The following is a 21,759-nucleotide window of genomic DNA, read 5'->3' on the forward strand; positions in this document are numbered from 1 at the left end:
TACATTTCACAAACTGGTACGTTCTAGGTTATTTTATAATTGCAAAGTTTTTTCGTTCCATTGAATAAATACGGTAACTTTTTAATGGAAGTAAACATCGCGATATTGATTATACAAGCGCAAATTCAATCAAGGGGGTTTATTTGAGGGAAAATGGATTCTTTTTTTTTTTTTTTTTTTCTCCATTAAAAAAGCAAATGGTTACAAACCCATCGTAGTTTATTTTTTTCAACATTCGTACAACAGTATTCACCTATATAGATTTTTGCAAATAACATCTGACCAATGTTCCCTCGACGGAACTTTTATCCATGCAAAAAAGTGTTGAGGAATTAATTAAGAATCGGAAAAAAATTGGAATTATTTCTAGAGAGAGAGAGAGAGAGAAAAATATTTAAGCCTCGTTAGATGATATCTATAAACGTGAGTTTACGAGATTTTCGACAATAAAGATCCTGTTTCACGCACAAAGACATAAAGTATCCGTGACTTTAATGTGTTTTCGAACGAGGTAATAGCCCAACGGACGCAACCCCAGTCGCGTTAATCGATAAGTTAGCCTCGAATTTAATTTTCTTCATCGGAGATGTAATTTCCAGGGCAAAAAGGTGTGGCGGAAGATATTTAGCGATAAAGGAAGATCGCGATCGTGTACCAATTCCTCAGAGTATTGGATTAATTCGGTATGCAAAAGATTGAACAGCTTTATTCTCTCTCACGATCGATAAATTTAAACGAAATATTGATAAACTAACTAATTGAATTTCTTCGTCTTGTCAACGTATTCGTTAAACAATAATATAAGTCATTAAAAAGAACAAAAAAAAAAATCCAAGAGAACCTTTAAAACAACAACGAAGTAACGAATACGGTAAAGAAAAAAAATCATTGCGTATAAAAATAAAAAAAAAAATAATATAAAGATCAATACACCGCGAGAACGATATCTCCACGAGACACTCTCTTCCTCGGCAACCGAATTCCACAAAAATATTTCCCCGACACAATACCGGCGGGAGGAAACGTTCCGCGTATAAATCCTTTTTACGCGGGAACAATTATAATCCCAATCAAACGCGAAATTGAATCACGTCAAAGAGAGAGCCGGGGCCCATTCATCCCCGGAAAATCAGCCCATCATGAAAGCGGCGAATTTTCGATCGGTAGTCGTTGAAAATTGTCCTTCCACCGAGCCACACGCACACCCCCCCCGGAATCTCCGTGCCCGATCTCGTGCGCGCGCAACGAGCAGCCGCCTGTTAACGAGCAAAGTTGCGAATTAATATCGCGCGATGCCGCCACGATAGTGGACGGCACGGCTACGTCGACGGAGGGGTGTCGTCTAGACGACAAAGTGACGAACGATGATCGCGGCGTAATTAATGATCGTGTCGCCCGTTCGAACGCTAATTTCGATCGCTGTCATAATTAAATAGGCGCGCGTTCGACGTACGGGAAGGGAAGAGGAGGGGACGTGTAGATGCGTTTCGAAGGCTCTGTAATTTCGAGGGACCGATAATAATAAAAGCGGCGGCTCTGTGGAAAGCTTGGGAAAATATTTCGAATAACGGGGAGGGGAGGGAAAATTTCGATTAATTCCAGAGAGGAGGATTCGTTTCGACTATATGCGCCTAGTGTACCGGTTGCACGGCAAATCAAAGAAGGGGATAACGAATTTCTCTCCTTCTTTCCAGCCAACTCGTAAAAGAGTTTTAAAACTCGAGGCGAGGATCGGTTTTCGCGTAGGTCCTGAAGCCTCTCCTCTCCTCCTCGTAAGAGGAGCGCGATCCACTCGCTTTCCGCTCGCGATCTTGGAGGTCGAGAAGGAGGATGAAGAGGTGGAAGGGGAGGCATCCTTTTCTCGGTATTACGACCGCTTATTTTCTTCCGTTCGCATCCTTTCTTCTTCTTCTTCTTCTTCTTCTCTTTTAAACGTGCCACTCTCTTTCTCTCCCTCTCTCTCTTTCGAGAAATTCTTCCGCGAAGGAAGAGCCGCTTGAAACGGAGGAGCACGATCCAGATGGAACGGTGGTAAATTAATTTCCGCCGATGAGGAGAAGAAGATTAAAATTTTCACGGCGAGTGTGTTTTCTCTCGAGTGGCCACTCCGTTCCTGGATAATCGTTACGACGCAATTCCGCGGCGGGGTTAATCGAATCCTTGGTTCGAATCGGATCTTGATCCGGGAAATGGGAGGAGAAGGAAGGGATCGATTCGCGAGGATGAAATTCGGAGATGAAACAGAGCGAGCGAGAAAGGAAAAGAGGAGGATAACGGTGTGCGCGGAGGAGGAAGGAAATGGCGTTTCTGTAAACGCGTTCGCGGGATATCGTCGGTAATTTGAGGGAGAGAGGATAGAGGAGGAGGACAATTTAGTCGCGATGATACGGAGGCAGGATCGGTTTCGGGGGTGGACACGGGGCCGTTTTCGACTTTACGTGTGGATCGTGTAAACACGTGGACGTGACGCGTGCACGATCGTTTTCAATGTACACGCGCGTCGTATTGTGCGTGCATCGGAAGCGGCTTTTCACCCGTTTCCAAAGCCGAACAATGGCAAAGAAACGGCGGCTGTGCACCGGGCTACGTGCCGGCCGGGCCTGCATACCGGGTGCTCCCAAAGAATTCCGGTGCATTACGAACGCGATAATATTCGCGATAATATTCGAGATAAAGCGATCCTTTGCGAGTATGAGTAAAAAATGTAGAAAGCTTTTATCGACCCATTACCGAGTTTTATTTATAGATTTTTTTTATAAAAATTTTATCCTTTCCATTAGTTTAGGCTTTCCTTATCTGGAAACTTTAAGAGTATAATAGAAGGTATTAATTGCTCGGTAAGTTGGCGTAAAAATAAAATAAAATTTGTACATTTTTCGCTTTATAATAATCGGGAATTATGGTAAAAATTTTATCGTTTGGACGCGGAAACTCTAGGCAATATCGTAATAGAGCCGGGCTGTAAAATTCTCGGCACATATTTTGCACGAATCGATCGCGATTTTGGAGCAATGTTGATCGCGCTGAAATCGATTAATCTTTTCGAAAGAGGGTAATCATTTACGATCGAACGAGCGATTCGACTTCTGGCCACGTGACTAATGAAGCGGAATATTTGAATACAATCGAACCTGTTATTCTATCAACTCGCTCCTCGATTACATTTCACTTCTAACGCATTGCCGACAGGTCACGATAGTCTATCCATCTTCCGCACCCACATCGTGCAATCCCGTCATGCGCCAATTCACTCACGTCCAAAAACTTTGCGCACCTTCTGGGAACTCGTTCAATCAGCCCGAACTGACATTCTCTCTCTATCTCTCTCTCTTTAAACAATTACCCTAACTATGCTCCATCCATGTGCCTATCATTCATGCGTTTATTCTCCATAACAGTGTTAAGAAATTATATTAATTAAATTATATTTTGGATAAACCTCTACTTGCATATTTTGGTTAATTTTAAAAAGATAAGAAGGATTGCAGTATTTTATCTCGAAAGTTTTTTAGATAAAATTATTTTCGTTAACGAAACGATTGATATAACGATATAATAATCAGATCCCGTTTGCTGGCGTCAAATATTCATTCCTCGTCGATCGATACAAAAGTTATAAAAGTCAAGCATATATATAAAAGAATTAATAATAATTGTCCATCTGATCGATAACGAATGGGAAGGAATGTCGTCGCGGTAATACGACGTGCAATCGAGTGACAGGAGAATAATAAATCCGCCTATCGCGTATCCACCACTCGTGAATAAGACGCTGTATATACCTTTGAAAGTGTGACTTGCTCAGCCTCGTCGGCTAAACTATTACTCATGCGTTTACACATTCCATCTACGTGTTTGAACGTACGTGTATTATACACCGGCCAATCATTACTCTCTGCCGAACGCGCTTTAATAATCCCTCGAAAAGGGAAGAAAAATCAATCTAAATCCTTCTTCCCTTAAAGAAAAAAAGAACGCGAAGAAACGTGTATACAAGCGAAACGAAGGGATAAGAGCTTTGTACACGCAATCTAAAAAAAAAAAGATAAAAAAAAAAGAAGAAGAATACTGTGAAAATGATGGGTGATTTCCTTTGAAGAAGAGAAAAAGAGGAGAGAAAAAGAATTTTTATATACGATCCGATCGATCTCGCATTTTTGCGGAGTCGCTTTGGTATGCGGCTATTGGTAGAATACACCGTTTGATTTTTCACGGTTTGCACAGTGACTCTCGTATACCAGACGTCGCACAGCACGGGAAAGAGAGGATATAGGCTCTCTCGAGTACGTATACGGAATCTCTCTGTACCGTTTGCATTTTTGCTCGAACCACACTGGATGTCCGATAAACGCCGTATTTCCTACTCGTAATCGATTCTTTCTATCGAAATGATAACAGCATTTTTTTTTCTTTTATTTATTTCTTTTTCGAATTTCGAACGATCCTTGTCAAAATTGTTCCAAATTTTAAAATAATCGAACCGTCCCTCGATCTTTTCCTCATTCATGAATCTCGATCAATATTTCATCAATTTTATCTTTCGTATAAGAGGCTTAATAAAGAATAATCGGTATTTTTGAAAAATAATCCATCCAATTGTTGAAAGTTTGTGTTACCTGAGTAGGAGATGATTATCATCAAATAGCACGAAAAATTAAGGAATAACGGGAATAAAAAATAGATGTAAACGCGGATATTTTTCGTTTCAACATCCTCTGTCGAGGAGGTATCGAATTTATCTCGTCGAATTTGGACGAAGGGCGAGGAAGTAGAACGTGGATCAAGCACGCGGGATCGATGCGCCGCCCGTTATTCGACATCACTCTCGTTAATTATAGCGGCCAATTAACCGTGGTTTCTCTTCTCCCCCGCGTCCATCAGGAACGGGCAGTCGTTTCCCCGGTTTGTCGCGTGGCTAAGGACGAGGCATCGCTCGTACATTGCACGTATACGTACACATTTTTCACAATCGTATCGATGTTAACGAAACCCGAAAACCGGGCGACGCGGTCTTTCAATTAATCCTGTGCCCCGTTTTGTTTAACGACCGGCGACGAATTGAACGAATCGATGTGGAAACCGATCGATTAATTGTTTGTTTGTTTGTTCTTTTTCAAATTTCGTTGCGCGAACAATGGGAAAATCGATCGGGGGGAGGAAATTTGTGAACGAGACACGATTGGGGGAGGAAAAGGGATCGTTGAATGTTAATAATGGAAGATCGAAAAAGAGGAAAAATTGGAAGGGAGGGGAGGGGATATTAAACGTATAGCATATCGATACTACGTAGTGATGCTCTAGAGGTGGGATTTCAATTAGAAAATTGAATTCTTCGCGTGTTAAATATTCAAAAATGGAATATGAATATTCGGAATGACGAAGCGTAACGACGAACTATAATATATATTAATGGGAATATAGAATCTTTGATGAATCTAATATCTCGAAATCTTTATTTCAATCGATTCGTGCGGATTGTATAAATAAAACAAGTATATATACGTGCCAAATATATATTTTCATTTTCTAAGAAGAGACTAAAGAACTTTGTTATCAAAATTCCGAAGAGAAAACCGAATCTTCCAGTGATTTGGTTTTAATTGAATAGTTGCGTAATAATCAAAGCAACTTTTTGACAGCTTTATAAATACACGATTAATGTAAAATTTTAATTTTTCCCTTTTTTCTTCAAATTCCACGCATCGAAGTGACGAGCGAGAAATGAATAATGAACGAAGCTACGAGTAATTACTATCCGACCGATATATCTCGGGCGTGTTAACGAGGTCGAAACTAGGTTGATGATCGGAACACGGAGGATTTTGGAGGACGCGTAGCAGGGGGACCTTAACCCCTGAGGATGATTTCGGATGCTCTCGTGTCCATCAGGACGTGAAACGAACAGGCTGCAGGCCGAGCAATTGGCTGGCGCCACGTTGTAACGGAGCGTTTCGAAGCGTCGCCGTGTCAAGGCGCATCCGCATGTCGGTCGCATCCTTTGGCACGCGTAAATGCGCAACGCGATGCACATGCAGCCAACACGCGTGACACGTCCCATTGACAGATAATCGATACCCAGCGCCAGGCATCGATGATCATTAGGCTCACCTCGGTCTCCGATATAAAATTAATCCCCGACCGATTCCCCCTTTGTCCGCGTTTTCAACGCGTTTTCCTCGTGTTTCCACGTTGACTCGAAGTGGGTCTTGGTGTCAGTGAAAGACACTCGTGGAAAGTATGATTTCTCTGGTAATAAGTTAGAAATTTCTTCTGCGTTTCGCTTCGTTTACTCGATAAATTCACCCAGTAATATTCGATCGATGGTAAAATACAGTTCAGTTATCTTCTATGAAGTTTCTAACGAGACAATTATCGAGGCTCCCCTCGTACTCGCGATAAACGGTATAAATGAAGAGAGAGAGAGAGAGAGAGAGAGAAAAATAGCTAGATATAACATCAATCACCGAGTTCAGCGAGTTGTTAAACAGAAATCACAGAGAAGCACACATCCCCTTGTCGGAAACAAATCACTATAATCATCGGTGGAATTCGATCCCATACATCAAGAAGCCCTTAACAAGCTGTCACAAACTAATTGCACCGTATTCCTCGATAGGTTATATATTCCCAATAGACAATCCCTATTCCCTAATTATTCCATCGAGAGAGAGAGAGAGAAAATTCCCATCCCCTTTGCTGCGAAAAAACTCCATACCAGAAGTCTGGAACATCTGGTAGGAAATCGAACGATTTCGAAAATTGAATCAAACCAAAGCGGAAATTGCGTAATCGTGCGAGTTCCCGTGGGTAAAGGGGGAGGAGTGCAGCATGGCGGGACGAGTTCTGCGGACGAATATACACATCAGGGGGCTCTGAACGAAAAGCTCCATCGGGAGCGTCCGGTATGTCCTCCCCATCCCTCTCGTCACTCTTCTGGCTGCCAGGAACAGAGAGAGAGAGAGAGAGAGAGCGGTCGCGCGTCGGTTTGCATTCGAAGCGTGTCCACCGGCCGAAACGCGACTCGAATTCGCCGATAGGGTCCCGAGCATCGAGGGGGCGCCGTCCGAGGAACGACGTGAAGTGTCGCTGCACTATTGAATCGCCGCGGTTATTAGAAATCGCTGGCCACTGGAGAGCATACTTAGACCGTGTTTGCTTAGGACTTCGCTGACATCGTGGAAAGATACTCTTGAACAGTGCGACCAAATGCCAATTTTTTTCCCCGATCGATCGATTTTAATTCTCCCTTTCATATCGTGTATCTTATACTTTATTGTACGTATTTATCGTACAGATTTTTAAGCTTTCATTATCATAAGCATGGAAGAAAAAGGAAATCCGAGAGATGAGTACAAAACACAATAACAAGTTATCAAGTCGTGGTATCAGGCCCCTCTTCGCGAGAAAGGAAAGCACAGGTTTCATAAAACACCGACAAAACGACATCCCCGTTTCCCTTTTCCCGTTCCGCGATTTTAACGAGTCGAATCAGCGTGCCATCGCTGAGCGAGGGAAGGGGAGGGGAGGGGGAGGGGAGTTTTTCACCGAGTCCGTCGGTTTAATAGCCCCGGCTGTGTACTGCGTGCTCGAGCAACATTGGAAAGCGGCTTAACCCTGGAGGACCCTCGACTCGGATACGATCGACCGGCGTTCGACGCTCGCACACGCGCGTGCCATCACGCGTGGATCAAGAATACACACGTGTGTACGAAAAGAGACGGAGAATGAGAACGAGAGAGAGACGTGATCTCCTTCATCTCTCTCTCGTCTTTTCTCCCTTTCTCACCGTTTCTTCCGTAGTTCGGTCTCTTTCCCTCCGACCGAGGGCGGAATTCCTAAAGTAGAGGCCGCGTTATTATATCGCGCCCTTCCTCCCCCGAACGAAAATTCGAACTTTGCCCCGGTTTCTGGCCACTCGCCAGAACGACAATCTTTCGAGGAGGCTAAACCCCTTCTCCCCCCTCGCGTAAGCCGTTGTGCAATCGTGCGTGCTCCGCGATACATATTTTCCGTGCCAGTCTTTTGTCTCTCCTCGACCTCTCCCGCCCATTTCCATCCCGTCCAAATCCCTCCTCCGTTTATAATCGTTTCCCTTCTCTCTTTCGTCATCTCGCGATTTCTTTCGTCCCTTCTTCTTTCCACCCACGTGTCACGTAGGGTAAGGGATTGCTTGCTCGATTCCTTCTTTCACGAGTGAGTGTGTGTGTGTTTGGGGCTGGTTACGGGGAGAGGGGAGGGGAGGGGAAGGAAAATTTGCGGCCCCGCTAATTCCGTGCGAAGGCACGATTCCCTCGTTTATTTTCGTTTTACAACGGGCCGATCGTTCTTAATTTACGAGACAACGGGTCGGGCCGGGTTGGTTGGTTGGTTGGTTCGTCGCACCCTTTATTTCCCCGCCGAATAAAACGATCCGCCAAATTTCTCCTCGATTTACGACACCTCGCGGATATCGAGCTTCGCCTCGCCTTTCGCTCGATGACCATTCGGACTCGGACGTGCATCCGTTTCTTTGTTCTTGCATGCTCAACTCGGCGGTTCTCCTTTGGAAGAGAAAGAAAAGGAGTAGGAACGAATGAAAATGAGGAGCAGGGGAGCAAGCAACCGGAAACGATGTTTCCTCGCGCGAAAACAAGGATACACAAACAACAGGCGGAGGGAGGAGGCCCTTTCTCTTACCTTCCTCCTCTCCTCGTATTTTTGGAAATACTCCTCCTCCATTATTCAACACGAACACCGGTGGAAATCGCGTAGAGAGATACGGGCCGAGAGATAACCTCCTCCCATCTGGAACGAAGGAAGAAAGGGGAAGAAAGAAAAGACGAAAAGCGAAGAACCCGCTAATTGACGTCCCGCGAGAGGGCCACGTCGTTGTTTCTCTTTGGCAACAACGAAAAATGGTGGAGACCGTGCTCCATCCATGCTCTCTCTGCTTCGTGCTTCGTTAATTATCCGGGCATAAAAAGAGGGGAGGGGGAGGGAAGTGCGTTGTAGTTTGAGAGCGGGAGGGGAGGGAAAAAGATAGGGGGAAGCGTCGAAAGTGAGAAATTAATTAGACGGGGAGAGGGAGGGAGGAAGAGGGGGATGGTCGGTTTTCGCAAGAAGAAGCGGAGCTTGTTCTCCGCCGCTAGTAATTCGTCACGTTGAACGTCCCACGAAGGGGAAGTGGAAGCGAGATCTTCCGCGTCGAGTCCCGAGGGATGGTCGAGCAACTCCTCCAGGAGCCGGGACGACGTCATTCGGCGGCAATTTCGGCAACACTCGAGACTCGGGCCGTCAAGGCTCTGTCCCGGTGTTCCGCGCTGGCGTCGCACGCTTCTCTCTCGGTTAGCAACCATAAGTGGAGATCTCGAGTGGTGTATAGCGCCAAGTTTCCCCGTCATTTGTACTCTCTCTTGCCGCGTCTCTCCTTAGGCTTTTCTCACACGGGATACCAACTTCATATGCGTTATGAAATTCGTACGTGCAAACGCAATAGCATCTTTCAGATTCAATTATATTCGATTCTGAAACAAACGCAAAATGTTGAGATTTATTTATTAAGTTACAATAATTGTGACTTAACGAATAAGTCTAACCGATATTTGCAACTTTTGTGTTTTATTTTTGCATTGAATCAATTATTCAGAAAAATTCTTAAAGTACATCATTACCGATATCGTTGCACAGACGAGGAAAGAAGAAACAGGTTGATAGGGAGGAGTTCGATCCAATATGTAGAATCGATGTCCACGTTTTCAACGATGCGAGTGTGTTGCAGTGTGATAGAAGCTTTACCGATGGTGAATTCCTATTGCGCGTTCGATTGGCTCGTTACGTCTAAATATAATAGAATTTCGTCGGCGCGTTGATTGGGCCATCCTCGAGAAACGCGCGTCGATTAGAGCGGCGATGAGTGGCGTGACGAATCTGTTCGGGGAAAAGTCGTGGCGATTTTCGAGGGGCTAATCGGAAGCAATCGAGACACGCGACGCTTTTGGCTCCCTCTCTCTCTCTATTTCTCGTTGGACCGTGCATTCAGGGCTTTCGAGGAGGATGAGGAGGAGGAGGAGGAGGAACGTTGGAACGAGGAGGTGGACTCGTTTGCATATTGCTCGTCCGCTTATGGCAAGGGAACAATGGGAAAGTCGAAATTTATTAGCGGGAGTTCGCATTGTCCGGATTACCGGGGGTAGGTAGCTTTGAGATGGATGCTTAATCCTCTTCCTCTCTTTCCCTCCGTTTCCCCTCCCGAATGTTTTGCGCGCGTTAATCTCGATTAGAAATTATTCCATTTCGCATCCGCTGGGGAATTCCGTTGGAGCTGCTTCGAGAAAAATACAAGGTTTACGTAACGTGACGTGACGTTTTCCTTTTTTCCATTTTAAAGAAACGAACAGACTTATTCGGGAACGCATGTATGAATACGTTTTATGCTTTCCGTATTTAAGAAGTAAGAGTGAAAGAGTCGAAGAGAAAGTTGAAAGAGCGGATTTTTCGAATACTTTATTCAAGAAGAAAACGTGAAATGGGATAATTAGGAGGCGATAATTAGCCAGAGTGTTCGTATTTTCAGCGAATACGTAGTTGCAAAAATATTGGTGTTTAATAAAACACGGTGTCAATTATATCACAGTCCATAACCCGGCTCGCATCCATAACACCGTGCAGCCAAACACCGCGCCGTACGCGAGAGCGCAAAATAATCATCGCGCCCGTGTTTTCCTTGATAACACGAGAAACGTCTGCCCGGATAATTTACACGGCCGTCAAATTTTCTTTTCAAATATTCAGAAACTCGCCATCGCGAAACATCTTTGTTTCCTTTGGCAACAAGGAAGCGTGGTGGAAGGAAAGCGCGGCCCACCCCCGTCGAGTGGATGATTTGCAACCATTAAGCGACAATGTGGCGATTACGCCAAGACGTCTGCAAGTACATTGTACGTTGTTGGCTGGCATTGTTCTCCTCCAGCTGGAAACTGTTCCACCTCCACTTCTCCTCTGTTTCTCCTCTGTCGGCGTCGCGCAAAAATGAATAAATTATTGCCCGCCGGATCCTCCTCTCTCTTCGACGATTGTGTCTCGTTGGGCGGTCGTCTCGTGCACCGGTTCCGTAGAAACCGGGCGAAGGGATACTCCGTGTGTATTTATACACCCGGTACGCTGATTCACCCGCGCGTGTTTCATTAGACTTTCTCAGCATCCTCCTCCTCCTCCTCCTCCTCCTCCTCCTCCTCGCGAGCTTCCATCTCGCGTAAACCTCGCGCCGGACGAAAGTGATCCGAATATGGGCCATTCCCGTGGTTCTCAACGCGCTCCGTCGAATTTCTCCGTCTTCCTCTGACCTCGATACGGATTCTTCTATTTCCTACGATAAAAAGAAAGAAAAGAGACGTGAACTGGATAGAGTTTTTTTTTACCAATTCTTGAAATTTCTGACGATCGATTTTTCTTTTTTTAATTTGGAATTGGAATTTTCAATGTCCGAAAGAGAGAAATTCGATGGCATAGTTGGTGTTGCTGTAAAATAACAAGTTTCTAATAATATAAAATTTTTAAGAATTTGCAAGCTTCAAATCGTGACCGAAAATCGTCCAAAACGGACACCACTGGCCTGCAAATTGGGACAATTCGGGGTGGGCAAGTAAATGCAAGAACGATGTAACCGAGCATTTGTTTTCCTTGTACCCGTTATCGAAGGGGGCAAAACTATATACAACCGCGTAATGCATTCTTTCAGCGGGTTACATTACACGTGGTCCCCCTCCCTTCCTTCGTGGCCCCATCTTCGTGGTCCAAACAACGTTCGCGTCGCTTTTACCAAACGTCCTTTCCACCGATTTCAATCGTACGACTCGTCTCGAACGAAACATCGAACAAAAAGCTCGATAAACGTTTTCTGAATGGATAGAAATGGACTTTCTCTCTCTCTCTTTATATCTTTTATTTTATTTTTCTATTTTCTTTTTTTTTTTCACGTTTCACGTTTCGCGCTCCATAAGTTCGCAGCGACAGCAGCGTAGCGCGCGTACGTATTTCACGCGGGATTTATACTAGCAATCCATTTCGGAATCTAATATTCGTCGCATCAGTTTTATCGCTGGCTTGATTAAATTGGTTTACAGGCATGCGCACCCTTTACCATGTTGTTTGTTGCCACCACGGCTGCGTCCCGGTGGTGGCCCCCGTTTTGTCCCCGTGGCAACCTCGAGCGAATATTGTCCTACGCGGATGATTATTAATATATCAGTCGTCTGATTTCCGTGGATAATGGAAATCGTGCGGATATCTCGTTGCTCCTTTTTTCGATTCATCTTTAATACGCGCGACGAAATTTATTGATATCGAACGATACATAGATAGTCGAAGCTCCCTCTCTGCAAGTTGGAAGTGTAACAGTCGATGCTTATTCTTCACAATGAATCAATCACATATTTTAGGAATAAAATTCATTTTCCAATTTTATCAAGTTCGCTCTTTATTTTCATCAGCCAATTAAATAGCCAAGAGAGTTTCGAAAAGAATTCAGTATCCGTCGAGATCGATTCCCAGAGAATCGATCAATCCTCCATTTTTCCATTAGATAAATTTTTCCCTCCCTCGCGTTTGTTTGTTCGCGTTAATCGTTTACGCACGAAGGGTTGGATCGTATTGTATCTCCTCGTGGCGAAATGATTTTCGACGCGGAGGGGGAGGAGGGAGGTAGCAGAGGTGGCACCAATTAATCCCAGCCGGAATTATGGATGTAAAGCGCGCGGAGGCGAAAACGCCCCGATTCTCGAAATAACGTTGGCCGTAAAATCCGTGGACAACACGGTCGGCCGATAACTCGTAAAAATCGCCGATCGTAATTTCACGGGAAGGGGGCAGCTCGCGACTTTTATTAATCCGGTCGAATTTATCCGTTTGCTTGCACTCGTGATTCCCGCCAAGACGACGAGGAGATTATTTTTGCCCCACGTCAAACTCTCGAAACGCGCCGGATCCCTTGGATCCCCGGATGATCGAGCGAGTTTTTATCGCGTCCACGTTTCGATACCGCGATGAGAATCGAGGTATTGGTATTTTATCGACGAAGAAAAGTTGTTGGGAATTTTGTTCGACGACCAAGTATTTCTATATTTTCTTTAATAATCTCTTACATTTTTGTCCAAGGATTCGAATCAGTTTCATCGAATTCTCAAATTTGAAACGCTAAGTAAAATCCAAGTGCTTCCAAAATTCTAATTATTTATCCTTTTATCCAAAATTCGTAAAATATTTTAAAACACAATTGAAATGATTAATAAAAATTTCAACTATTCCAACTATTGTCTCTCCTTTTTTTCTGGCAAGAGTCGTGGACAAACTGGTATCCGGGAATCAAGTCGTTCCCCCGTCGTTGCACCCGTCGTTCTTTTCGGGCTTAATATTTCAACTGACCGATCGAGGGTCCCCGAGGGCCTGTCACTAACTTTCATAACTCACCGCCGCGCAACAACCCTTCCCGGCCGCGTTCTAGCGGGCGCGTTGAATCAAACTCTAATCCCATCCAAATCGGGACGGCGCAATAAATCCGGTATGATTTAATTACGAGTCGTCGCGGCGCTATTCCAAAGTATTTAACTTAATCACCGATGTTAATGCGCCCGGCATTAATCTCGAGCCGTTGCTGCCGGGACAGTTCGCCGCCCGTTCAACCGTGCCAGACCCTTAACGAGTTTCTTCCGTTGCATCGAAGACGCTCGCTCCCTAAATTCGAGCTGCAAGCGAATTAAACTGTCCGACATATCGACACCAACCTCTTACGAATCGGCGTTTGATTAATTCCTTGTTTGGATTCGAAGAAAGGGAAGGAAAGAGGGATTAGGGGATCGGATGGGTTTATTTAGGAAGTTGGCGAGGGATAACACAGCTTCCTTCGTACGACGAGATGTTTGTTACGTGCGCTTCCTTCTTCTCTTACTTCGAGCAGCTTCGTTTATCATGTTTTTGAAGCACAATTAGGATCAATATTCGTTAAGGAGAATCGATAGTTGCGACAACACCAATTTAAAAAGAGAGAAGGTTCATCATCTTGGTTCTAGCATTAAAAAAGATCCCAAAGCGTTAAGAAGAGAATCTTGGGGAGACGTTTATTTCATCCCCTCCTTCCCGGGCCGGGTGAATAACCAAGAGCAATCAACCACGAGGAGATCATAAATCAAACAGCGATTTCGCGAGAGGCGCCCGGATAGTCTTAGGCTGCATTATTCATGTAGCGTGCGGAAACAAACTTGGGGGTAGCAAGTTTCGCTTGATCCGACAGATCAAACAGCATCGCGCCACCCCCTCCTCCATCACCGCCATTGCGCGAATCTCGCTAATGTCTCGAAACGAAAACGTTTCTCCTCCCTTCCCTTCGTGAAACCTCGGGATCGATACTGTTTAGAGACGTTAAAGAGGGGAAGGGGAGCGTTAGTGCACATAACGCACGATCGCCCCCCCCGGCAATTAGAGGAATGAGGAAAAAGGATGAACGATGGGTCAAGGCGGCGCAATCTAATTTTCCAAACCCCATACCACCCCCCTCATGCAAATCGAGGCCCTTAACTAGCCGACGTTTCAACCCTTGACACTCACCCCAGCCATGGGGTCGCCACGCACCATCCGCTTCCTTCGACTCTCCTCCTCTTGGCTTGAATTAACCCTCCACCGTTTTCCTCCTCCTCTCTCTCTCTCTGTTCCGTTTCGTTTCGTTTTATCACGATGGAAAACATTTTTTGCAAGTTAACTTAAAGATGTGAACGATTTAGTTTTATCCACTCCTTGAGTTTCAGTTTGAGAGTTCTCGTGCAAATAGGTTTCGAGTTAGTTCAAGGAATAAGTCTATTAAACGAGAATAATTTCTCGTAAAATTCTTTTCGATGAACGTGCTTATTGAATTATTTGGTGGTTCAAATATATAAGTTTATAATTATTAAATATTTATATATTATTTGCACAAAATGGATATTCGATATATAAGAAATCAAGCTCGATTAATCGGAGAAATCAAAGGATGTAAATTCGTTTTCGTGAAGGATAATTAAAATATTAATACGCATCCAATCTCCGTGAAAATTCTCTCGCCTCGAATAATTATCACCGGCTGGAGGAAAAGTGGTGTACGTTGGAATTAAATAAATTTCACGGCTGACCTGGATACCACGTTACCACGCATCAAACGCTTAAGAAATTCCATTCAGTTGTACGGATGGAAATCGTGTCGCTGCATTAATCAGAGCCTGACGAAGTGGGCTCCGTCACGATGTTCGCAAACACGTTCAATCGAATCCTCTCCTTCCCCCCCCTCTCTCTCGCTTCTCTCTCGAGCACGACCGTTCAACAATCCCGGCCGGGGAAACGGCAAGTCCCGAAGAAAGGAAAAGCTCCGATCCCGTGTCCCGGCCGCGGTTCAAAACTTCATTACCATATCAAAGGAGGCCGCGATATCGCGAAACTCTCGAAACTACCTCGATTCAACATTCGAATCTTCTTTCGACCGTTGTCACTTTCAACCCTCCTTCCAGTCCTAATTTCCGACCGACAAACTTCTCCGTTCTCTCTCTCTCTTTCTCTTTCGAAAATCGAGGAAATAGGAAGTGTGACTCGATATCGTGGTTATATTATAATCGATACTATATCGAAGTTCGAAGAAAAAAATTCGTCCAGCAGACGATAATTTTATTTTGGAATACTTTTAGAAATTTCGATTTGAAAATTGTTTTACGTTACCTTTGTTCGTATTTATTTATATATAAATGATTAAGAATCGTTACATTTTCGTATATTCAAATTTGTCGTATTTTTGAAGATATTAAGAATTCTTCAACAATGTATATGGATAGGTTTCGATAAAGAGATATAAAATATCTGGAGTACAATTTGCAATAAAATTCGTGAACGAATGTACAATTTGAGAAAAGTGCAGATTACGAATTAAATGAGAACGTAATTTATCGAAAAGAAAATCGATCGTTCCGAATTTTTAACTCCTGGCTTCGATATTTATCGGGAATTTTATCGGCCAATCCGCTCCGCGTCCGAGCGGAGTAAATTTGGAAAGAAGAGGGGGTTGAAAGAGGATGGGGTTGGAAACGATTTCGGGTTAAGCCGAAGCGCGAGGGTGTGTCGTGCGCCGCCGTTCACGGATGAATGTCGCGGGAGTTGTAATTGCAACGAGGCGTAATTAGTTTTGGAAATTTAATTATTTCCGGAGCGCGCGATAAACGCCGCAGGCGGAAGCCTTTCGACGAAGAATTATCGGACGACTTTCCCGACCGTGGCGCCCGTTAATCCCGCTTCGAGCAACCTCGAGCCAATGGAAAATCTTCCGTGTTTCGAAATCCTCTCTCTCTTTCCACGCGGGTCTCTCCTCCCCTTTCCGCCTATTCCGCGGAATAATCCGCGTCGACAAGCGTCATTCGGCTGCTTTGTTAATCAACCTCGAACAACGCCTAAGGACAAGTCTAATTTCGCGGCTTCGAGGCTGTCGAGATGCGAGAGAGAATGAGCTATGGATTTATTTTATTATGGATGATCGATTTTCCATTAGGTTAAATTTCCATTGGATTAGGTTTGTCCTCTCTTTATAATCAATGGATAGATTTGCCTGTTGGATGTAATAGAATAGGAATCGAAACAGAGTTTTCTCGTGTCTTAAACGTTGCGTAGAAAGGAAAATATTATCTCTTGTCGATTCAGGTTAAAGTAATAAGACACAATTTTCTATTTTAAGATTTATTCTGTTTGAAAATATCGCAACGTCGTCGGTTCGAGGTTAATCTCTTTCTTCTATCGTTTCTCGACACCAGTCTCGTAAAAATACTGTTCAGAAAATTTACAAATCCCTTCAATTCGATCGAGCGGAACAAATTGTTCAATTTTCTACCAGTAGTTGTTTTTTCTCGTATTTTTACGTTAATTGGAACGATCTTTCTCTAACGCTAATTGCTTGACCGGTATACAGTTGTCCGTTTCATGGTTGCATAATTGAGAAGGGGGGGAATTACGATTATAAACATTCGCGATTGGCGGCTTACATTAAACGAGAAGTGAATGCAAATCGCAAAGCGGTTACAAAACTTTCTTATGCGTCATCGGCGTTCCTTGAGCACACGTTCAACACGCTTTTGTCGATGTGACGTGTGGTAACGAGTTGCGAGATACGAGCAAGTACACCGTTAGAACACCGGAATCACACTGCTCGTACACTTTATAAACGTCTTTTTCAATAAGTAAACGACAAAGGATGTTTGAACGGTACTTTCATGTACATTTTGCCAAGATATATTATTCGTAAAGGTAATTAAAATAACTTGATGTCGATTTTGGGGATTTTTTAATAACTTTGAAATCCAATATATCTCTCAATGTTATTTAAAATTTTCATGTAATTATAATACGCTTGAAATTTTCTATATTTTCTTAAAACACGTTTAAACGTATAATTTATCTCGGAATACAATAATTATTATAAAAAATTGTTCGGTTGAAAGTTTCGAGTAAGATAATCGTTGCGATGCAATGTATCAATAAATAAAATTTTACAAAACGTAACGCGTACTTGCATTTTACGGGGACGGGGGGAGGGGAAAAAAAGAACACGTGTCGTTGTAATAGCCTTTTACAATATTTTCTGCCATTCTACGCGCGTCCCGAATTGGCGAGTATTTATATCGCGTTTGATGTCATAGGAGGAGGGTGCTAGTGGCAGAAATTTGGATACATGGAAAAATAACAAACGGAGGGAAAAAAAGCTATTCGCGCAGAGATATATTCTATCGCAAAGGATGCGAGCGTTGCGATGCTTTTATGATTCGAGGCTGGAAAAATGGGGGGGGTGGAAAATGAAATACGGGACGAGACGTGGCACCCGCCTGTTGGCACCGAGCACGTAACAAACCGGTTTCCAAAATGCGAATGCCATTTTGAGAGAAATTTAAAATTTGCCCGATTCATCCGAGATGATGAATTTTTCGAGTGGGGAAGGAAAATATGTATAGGATGCAATTTCACAAAAGAACGCAACCCTTTATATACGATACGCCATATATATATATATATATATTTTCATACACGTATATTCACATCGATCGCTTTGCGCAACAACGCTCCACCACGTTACAACCTTCGTTTATTGGAAAACACCGTTGGCCCAATATTGATCCAATGAATAGAGGAAAACGGTCGGTTGCAACAATACCGGTGATACGATTAAATATGTACCTACGACAATTCAATTCTATTAATTTAGATGTCGAAACTGCCCCCGCCGTATTTATCGAGCCCACTCCACCCCTATCAAACTTATTAAGCGGCGGACAAACCGGGGGCGCGCCATCTACGCCAGCCTTTTTGTTCCATCCGCCATTATACAAACGCGTCGATTGCGTTTTTATATATTCATTGCACCCTTGCGCGAGCAAACGGACGCGAGGAGTTCATCCCTTCGACTCGCTACTTACGGCAACAACTAAACGGAGACCTTTGGTTCCTTTGCGCGCCCCACAGGCCCATTCTTTTCTCAAACGTGGCACGCCACCCTTTTTCCTTTCTTTTTTTTTTCCTCCCCTCCCTTTTCTTTCTCCGCTTTTCGCAAGGGTCCTCCATCGAAAGGATCCGCTCTCTGCCACGTGTGTTTTCGACCGCGATCACGTTTTCAGAAATTAATGGCAAATCGAGAGAGGGGGAGAGTTTTCATTTCGGATTAAGCTTTGAAAAATTAATCTGCAGAAGCAGATTTGCAAATGCTCGTCGGGAGAAAATCGAGTGGTGTTTTTTTTTTTCGATCGATTCAGAAAAAATGAATGCTGCCAAGATCGCGGCTGGATCGCTCCCTCAACGAGCCCGTTGTATCTCCACCCTCCCGCGAATTCTAAGGACGAGGACGTGCGGACGACAGGGTGAAAAATTTATCGAGTCCAGACCCCCGAAAGCGTTCCCAGTCAACCGGTGCGCGCGGGGCCGTCTTTTCAAACGGATCTTTACAAAAGCTGTCTCTCCCTCCGAGCTTTGTCTGGATGAGCCACGGTCCTGCTACCTTTCCCTCTCCCTCCTTTTCCCCTTCATGAATCTTTGAAAGTTCATCGCGAAGCTGGGAATCGGCGTTGTCTCCTTTTGTTTCGACGGGGTTCGCGGTGCCGTCAGCTGGAGGCACGCGTTCGGAAGGTCGATGAGCTCTTTTGTAGCTCGTTGATTAGGGGAATCTCTTGGTGGTTATTCGGGAATTTTAAAATCGTAAGAAGTTCTGAAGACTTTTGAAGAGACAGCGATGACTTTATGATATCTATAAAGAATTGTTCAATTGTTAGAATAATCGAATAATTTGATGATATATATAAATTGCTTGCAACTTGGCGATCGCTTCGTAATTATTTGAAATTTTTTCTTTAAAAAGGGACGAAAGGAATCGCTTTCTGAATCGATTTCCTCCCGTTATCGAAGCGTTATTTCCAACGTATCTCGAGCTCCGTGGGAAAAATAATTCTCCCAGGGACGAAGAAAAGCGGCGGGGTAGCCTTGAGCCTCTCCCCGAACGAGACCATGAAAGAAGTACGTACTAACCAAGTCCATTTTTCTGTTTCAGCAATCATGGCTCACTTCTTCTTCCTCGCCGCGTTCTTCTGGTTGAACACGATGTGCTTCAACATCTGGTGGACGTTCAGGTGAGTATAGTATATATATATATATATATATATGTATGTCTTCTCTTTCCCTCTCCCCTTCTCCTTTGTCTGATCATCGACAGAGTAACGGAGCACGTACGACGTTGCCTATCTGCGGCGGGAGATTTTGCCACGTGTGTACTCTTCCGTGCCACTGGCCCCGAATCGAATCTACCAACGATTGTGCCCACCTAAGATTTATTCGATCGTACCACCTTTCCTCCCCTCCTCCTGTATTTTCTCTTTTAATTTTCTCCGCTCGAAATACTCAAAACGCGGACGTTCAAACGTTTCAACGTGCGAACATTTTTTTTCGAGAAAGAAGAAGAAGAAGAAGAAGAGAAGGAGGAGGAGAAAAAAAAAATAAGAACGGCACGCGACGAGCGCCGGTGTCACGTTGCAATTAAAGCATCCGTTTGGCGGAGGACGAGGGAATAAAAAATTATGAAAATTCGCGGAGCGGTAATTGGCAGAAAATTTCAGAGGCGAAACGAGGTTGGTAACGGGAATTCGTCGAGGCTGGGCCGAGTGGAGGAACGAGTAACCCCGGTGGCTCGTGTGTACGCCGTTAATTAACACAACCGGGCTGTGTGCAGGTTATCGACCTGGCCGAGTTTCGCGTCGCGTCTTCGATCGGAAGGCCACCGCTCGCGATTATGCAATCGCCGTGTTACGTTTACGCAACTCCGCAGCGCCATCTGGCGGCAATTCGTAGGATAAATCGCGCGGGAGAAATGCGTCGGTGGTTGGCTAAGCGTGAAACCGCGTCAAAAAAACGTATCGTACATTTTTATCGAACCGGAACCGGAATTTTTCCCCATATTTCTCTGTATAGAAGTTTCTCTATATAGATAATTTCTAATCGTTTTAAAGTGTAAAACTCGTTTCTTTTTATCGTCGCGGTTGAAATAATTCCGATTCTATCTCGACAAACGAATAGAATTATCACGATATACGTTCACGATTTATTATCACGTTTACACGCCATGTTGACCTTTATTCACGAGAGAATCTTGCAGGGATCGAAGAAGCAACACTTGCGAGAAATCGGTCGTGGCCATGGTGAGAAGGCGCGTTACGCGTGGAGCGATGATCGTTAGCGGATCACGTTTGAGTTTGAGGGATCGGAAGGGGAAGAAGCAGGGCGCCGTCGCGGTGAGAGATGGGATCAAGATCACTCGGTCGACCGGTTAATGGGATGCAACACGGCCGGCCCATAACGGGCCCTTCCCTTCTTCCCCCGCTTCTTTCGCCATTTTTTTCCTCTCCACTTATCTCCCGCCTTTTTTGCTTCTCTTTCCACCAGTTTTCTTATACCAGCTGTACTACTCTTTACTTTTTCGTCCTCGTTTCTTTTTTTCCTTCCTCTTAAATCGAGGCCTCGGAGATCGCCGTCTAACCGTGAAAATTCACAAGATATTCGATGATTCGAGTTGAATCGAAGATGGAAAATCACTCAGATACGATATAATTCACGGAAAGAAAATATATATTTCAACTATCCGGGTTAAGTTTATCTCGAATCGCAATATCGCGGCGCAGACCAATTCTCAGTTGCAACGGGAAGCGGTGCATCCGCGTCGATGACTTCGGCTTCCCTCCCCCTCCGCGTTGCCCTTTTATCGGCGATTTTCTCGCACACACGGGCACGGTACGTGTGTCAGCGACACGTGCGCACGCGTTCCGTATCCACTTGTTGAGGTGTCACCGACACGTTGCGTTTACGCTACCTGCTCTCTCTACCCGGCTTCGTGATTTTCCACCCGGAAAATTAGCTCGGTGTCATTTGCGGCTGTGCGCCCCGCCGATCCACCCATCCGCCGGGGTTAAACCGTTTCATCCGCGGTTTTTCCCCGCGCGGGAATCTGCCTAGGCGGCGCTCGTGCCTCCACCTTTACTCGAAAGGAGGAGGAGGATGTCGAAACGGAGAGCGCGCAATAATTTATCGAATTTAATTAGCTGGGTTATGAGAGCCTTCATAATTGGACGGGGTTGAGCAACAGCTATCCACGTCGATCGTAAAGTAATTGCGTCTATCTCGGTTATTTATCGATTGCATTTCTTTCTTCCATCGAACTTGGGTCGATTCGATGCTACACGTACGCTTGTACGAGTC

At 44.5% G+C, this 21,759-nt stretch overlaps 1 protein-coding gene across 1 annotated transcript in view; it reads left to right on the forward strand.

The window, feature by feature from the left end:
- Window positions 1-21,759, forward strand: part of LOC724853 (probable G-protein coupled receptor Mth-like 1) — a 148,812-nt gene that overhangs the window by 39,076 nt on the left and 87,977 nt on the right. Inside the window, exon 4 of the mRNA XM_001120757.5 lies at window positions 19,565-19,643. Coding sequence (XP_001120757.4) covers window positions 19,565-19,643 — 79 coding nt within the window. The remainder of the gene's footprint in view (window positions 1-19,564; window positions 19,644-21,759) is intronic.

This window comes from Apis mellifera, linkage group LG3 (genome assembly GCF_003254395.2).
Source record: "Apis mellifera strain DH4 linkage group LG3, Amel_HAv3.1, whole genome shotgun sequence".
NCBI lineage: Eukaryota > Metazoa > Arthropoda > Insecta > Hymenoptera > Apidae > Apis > Apis mellifera.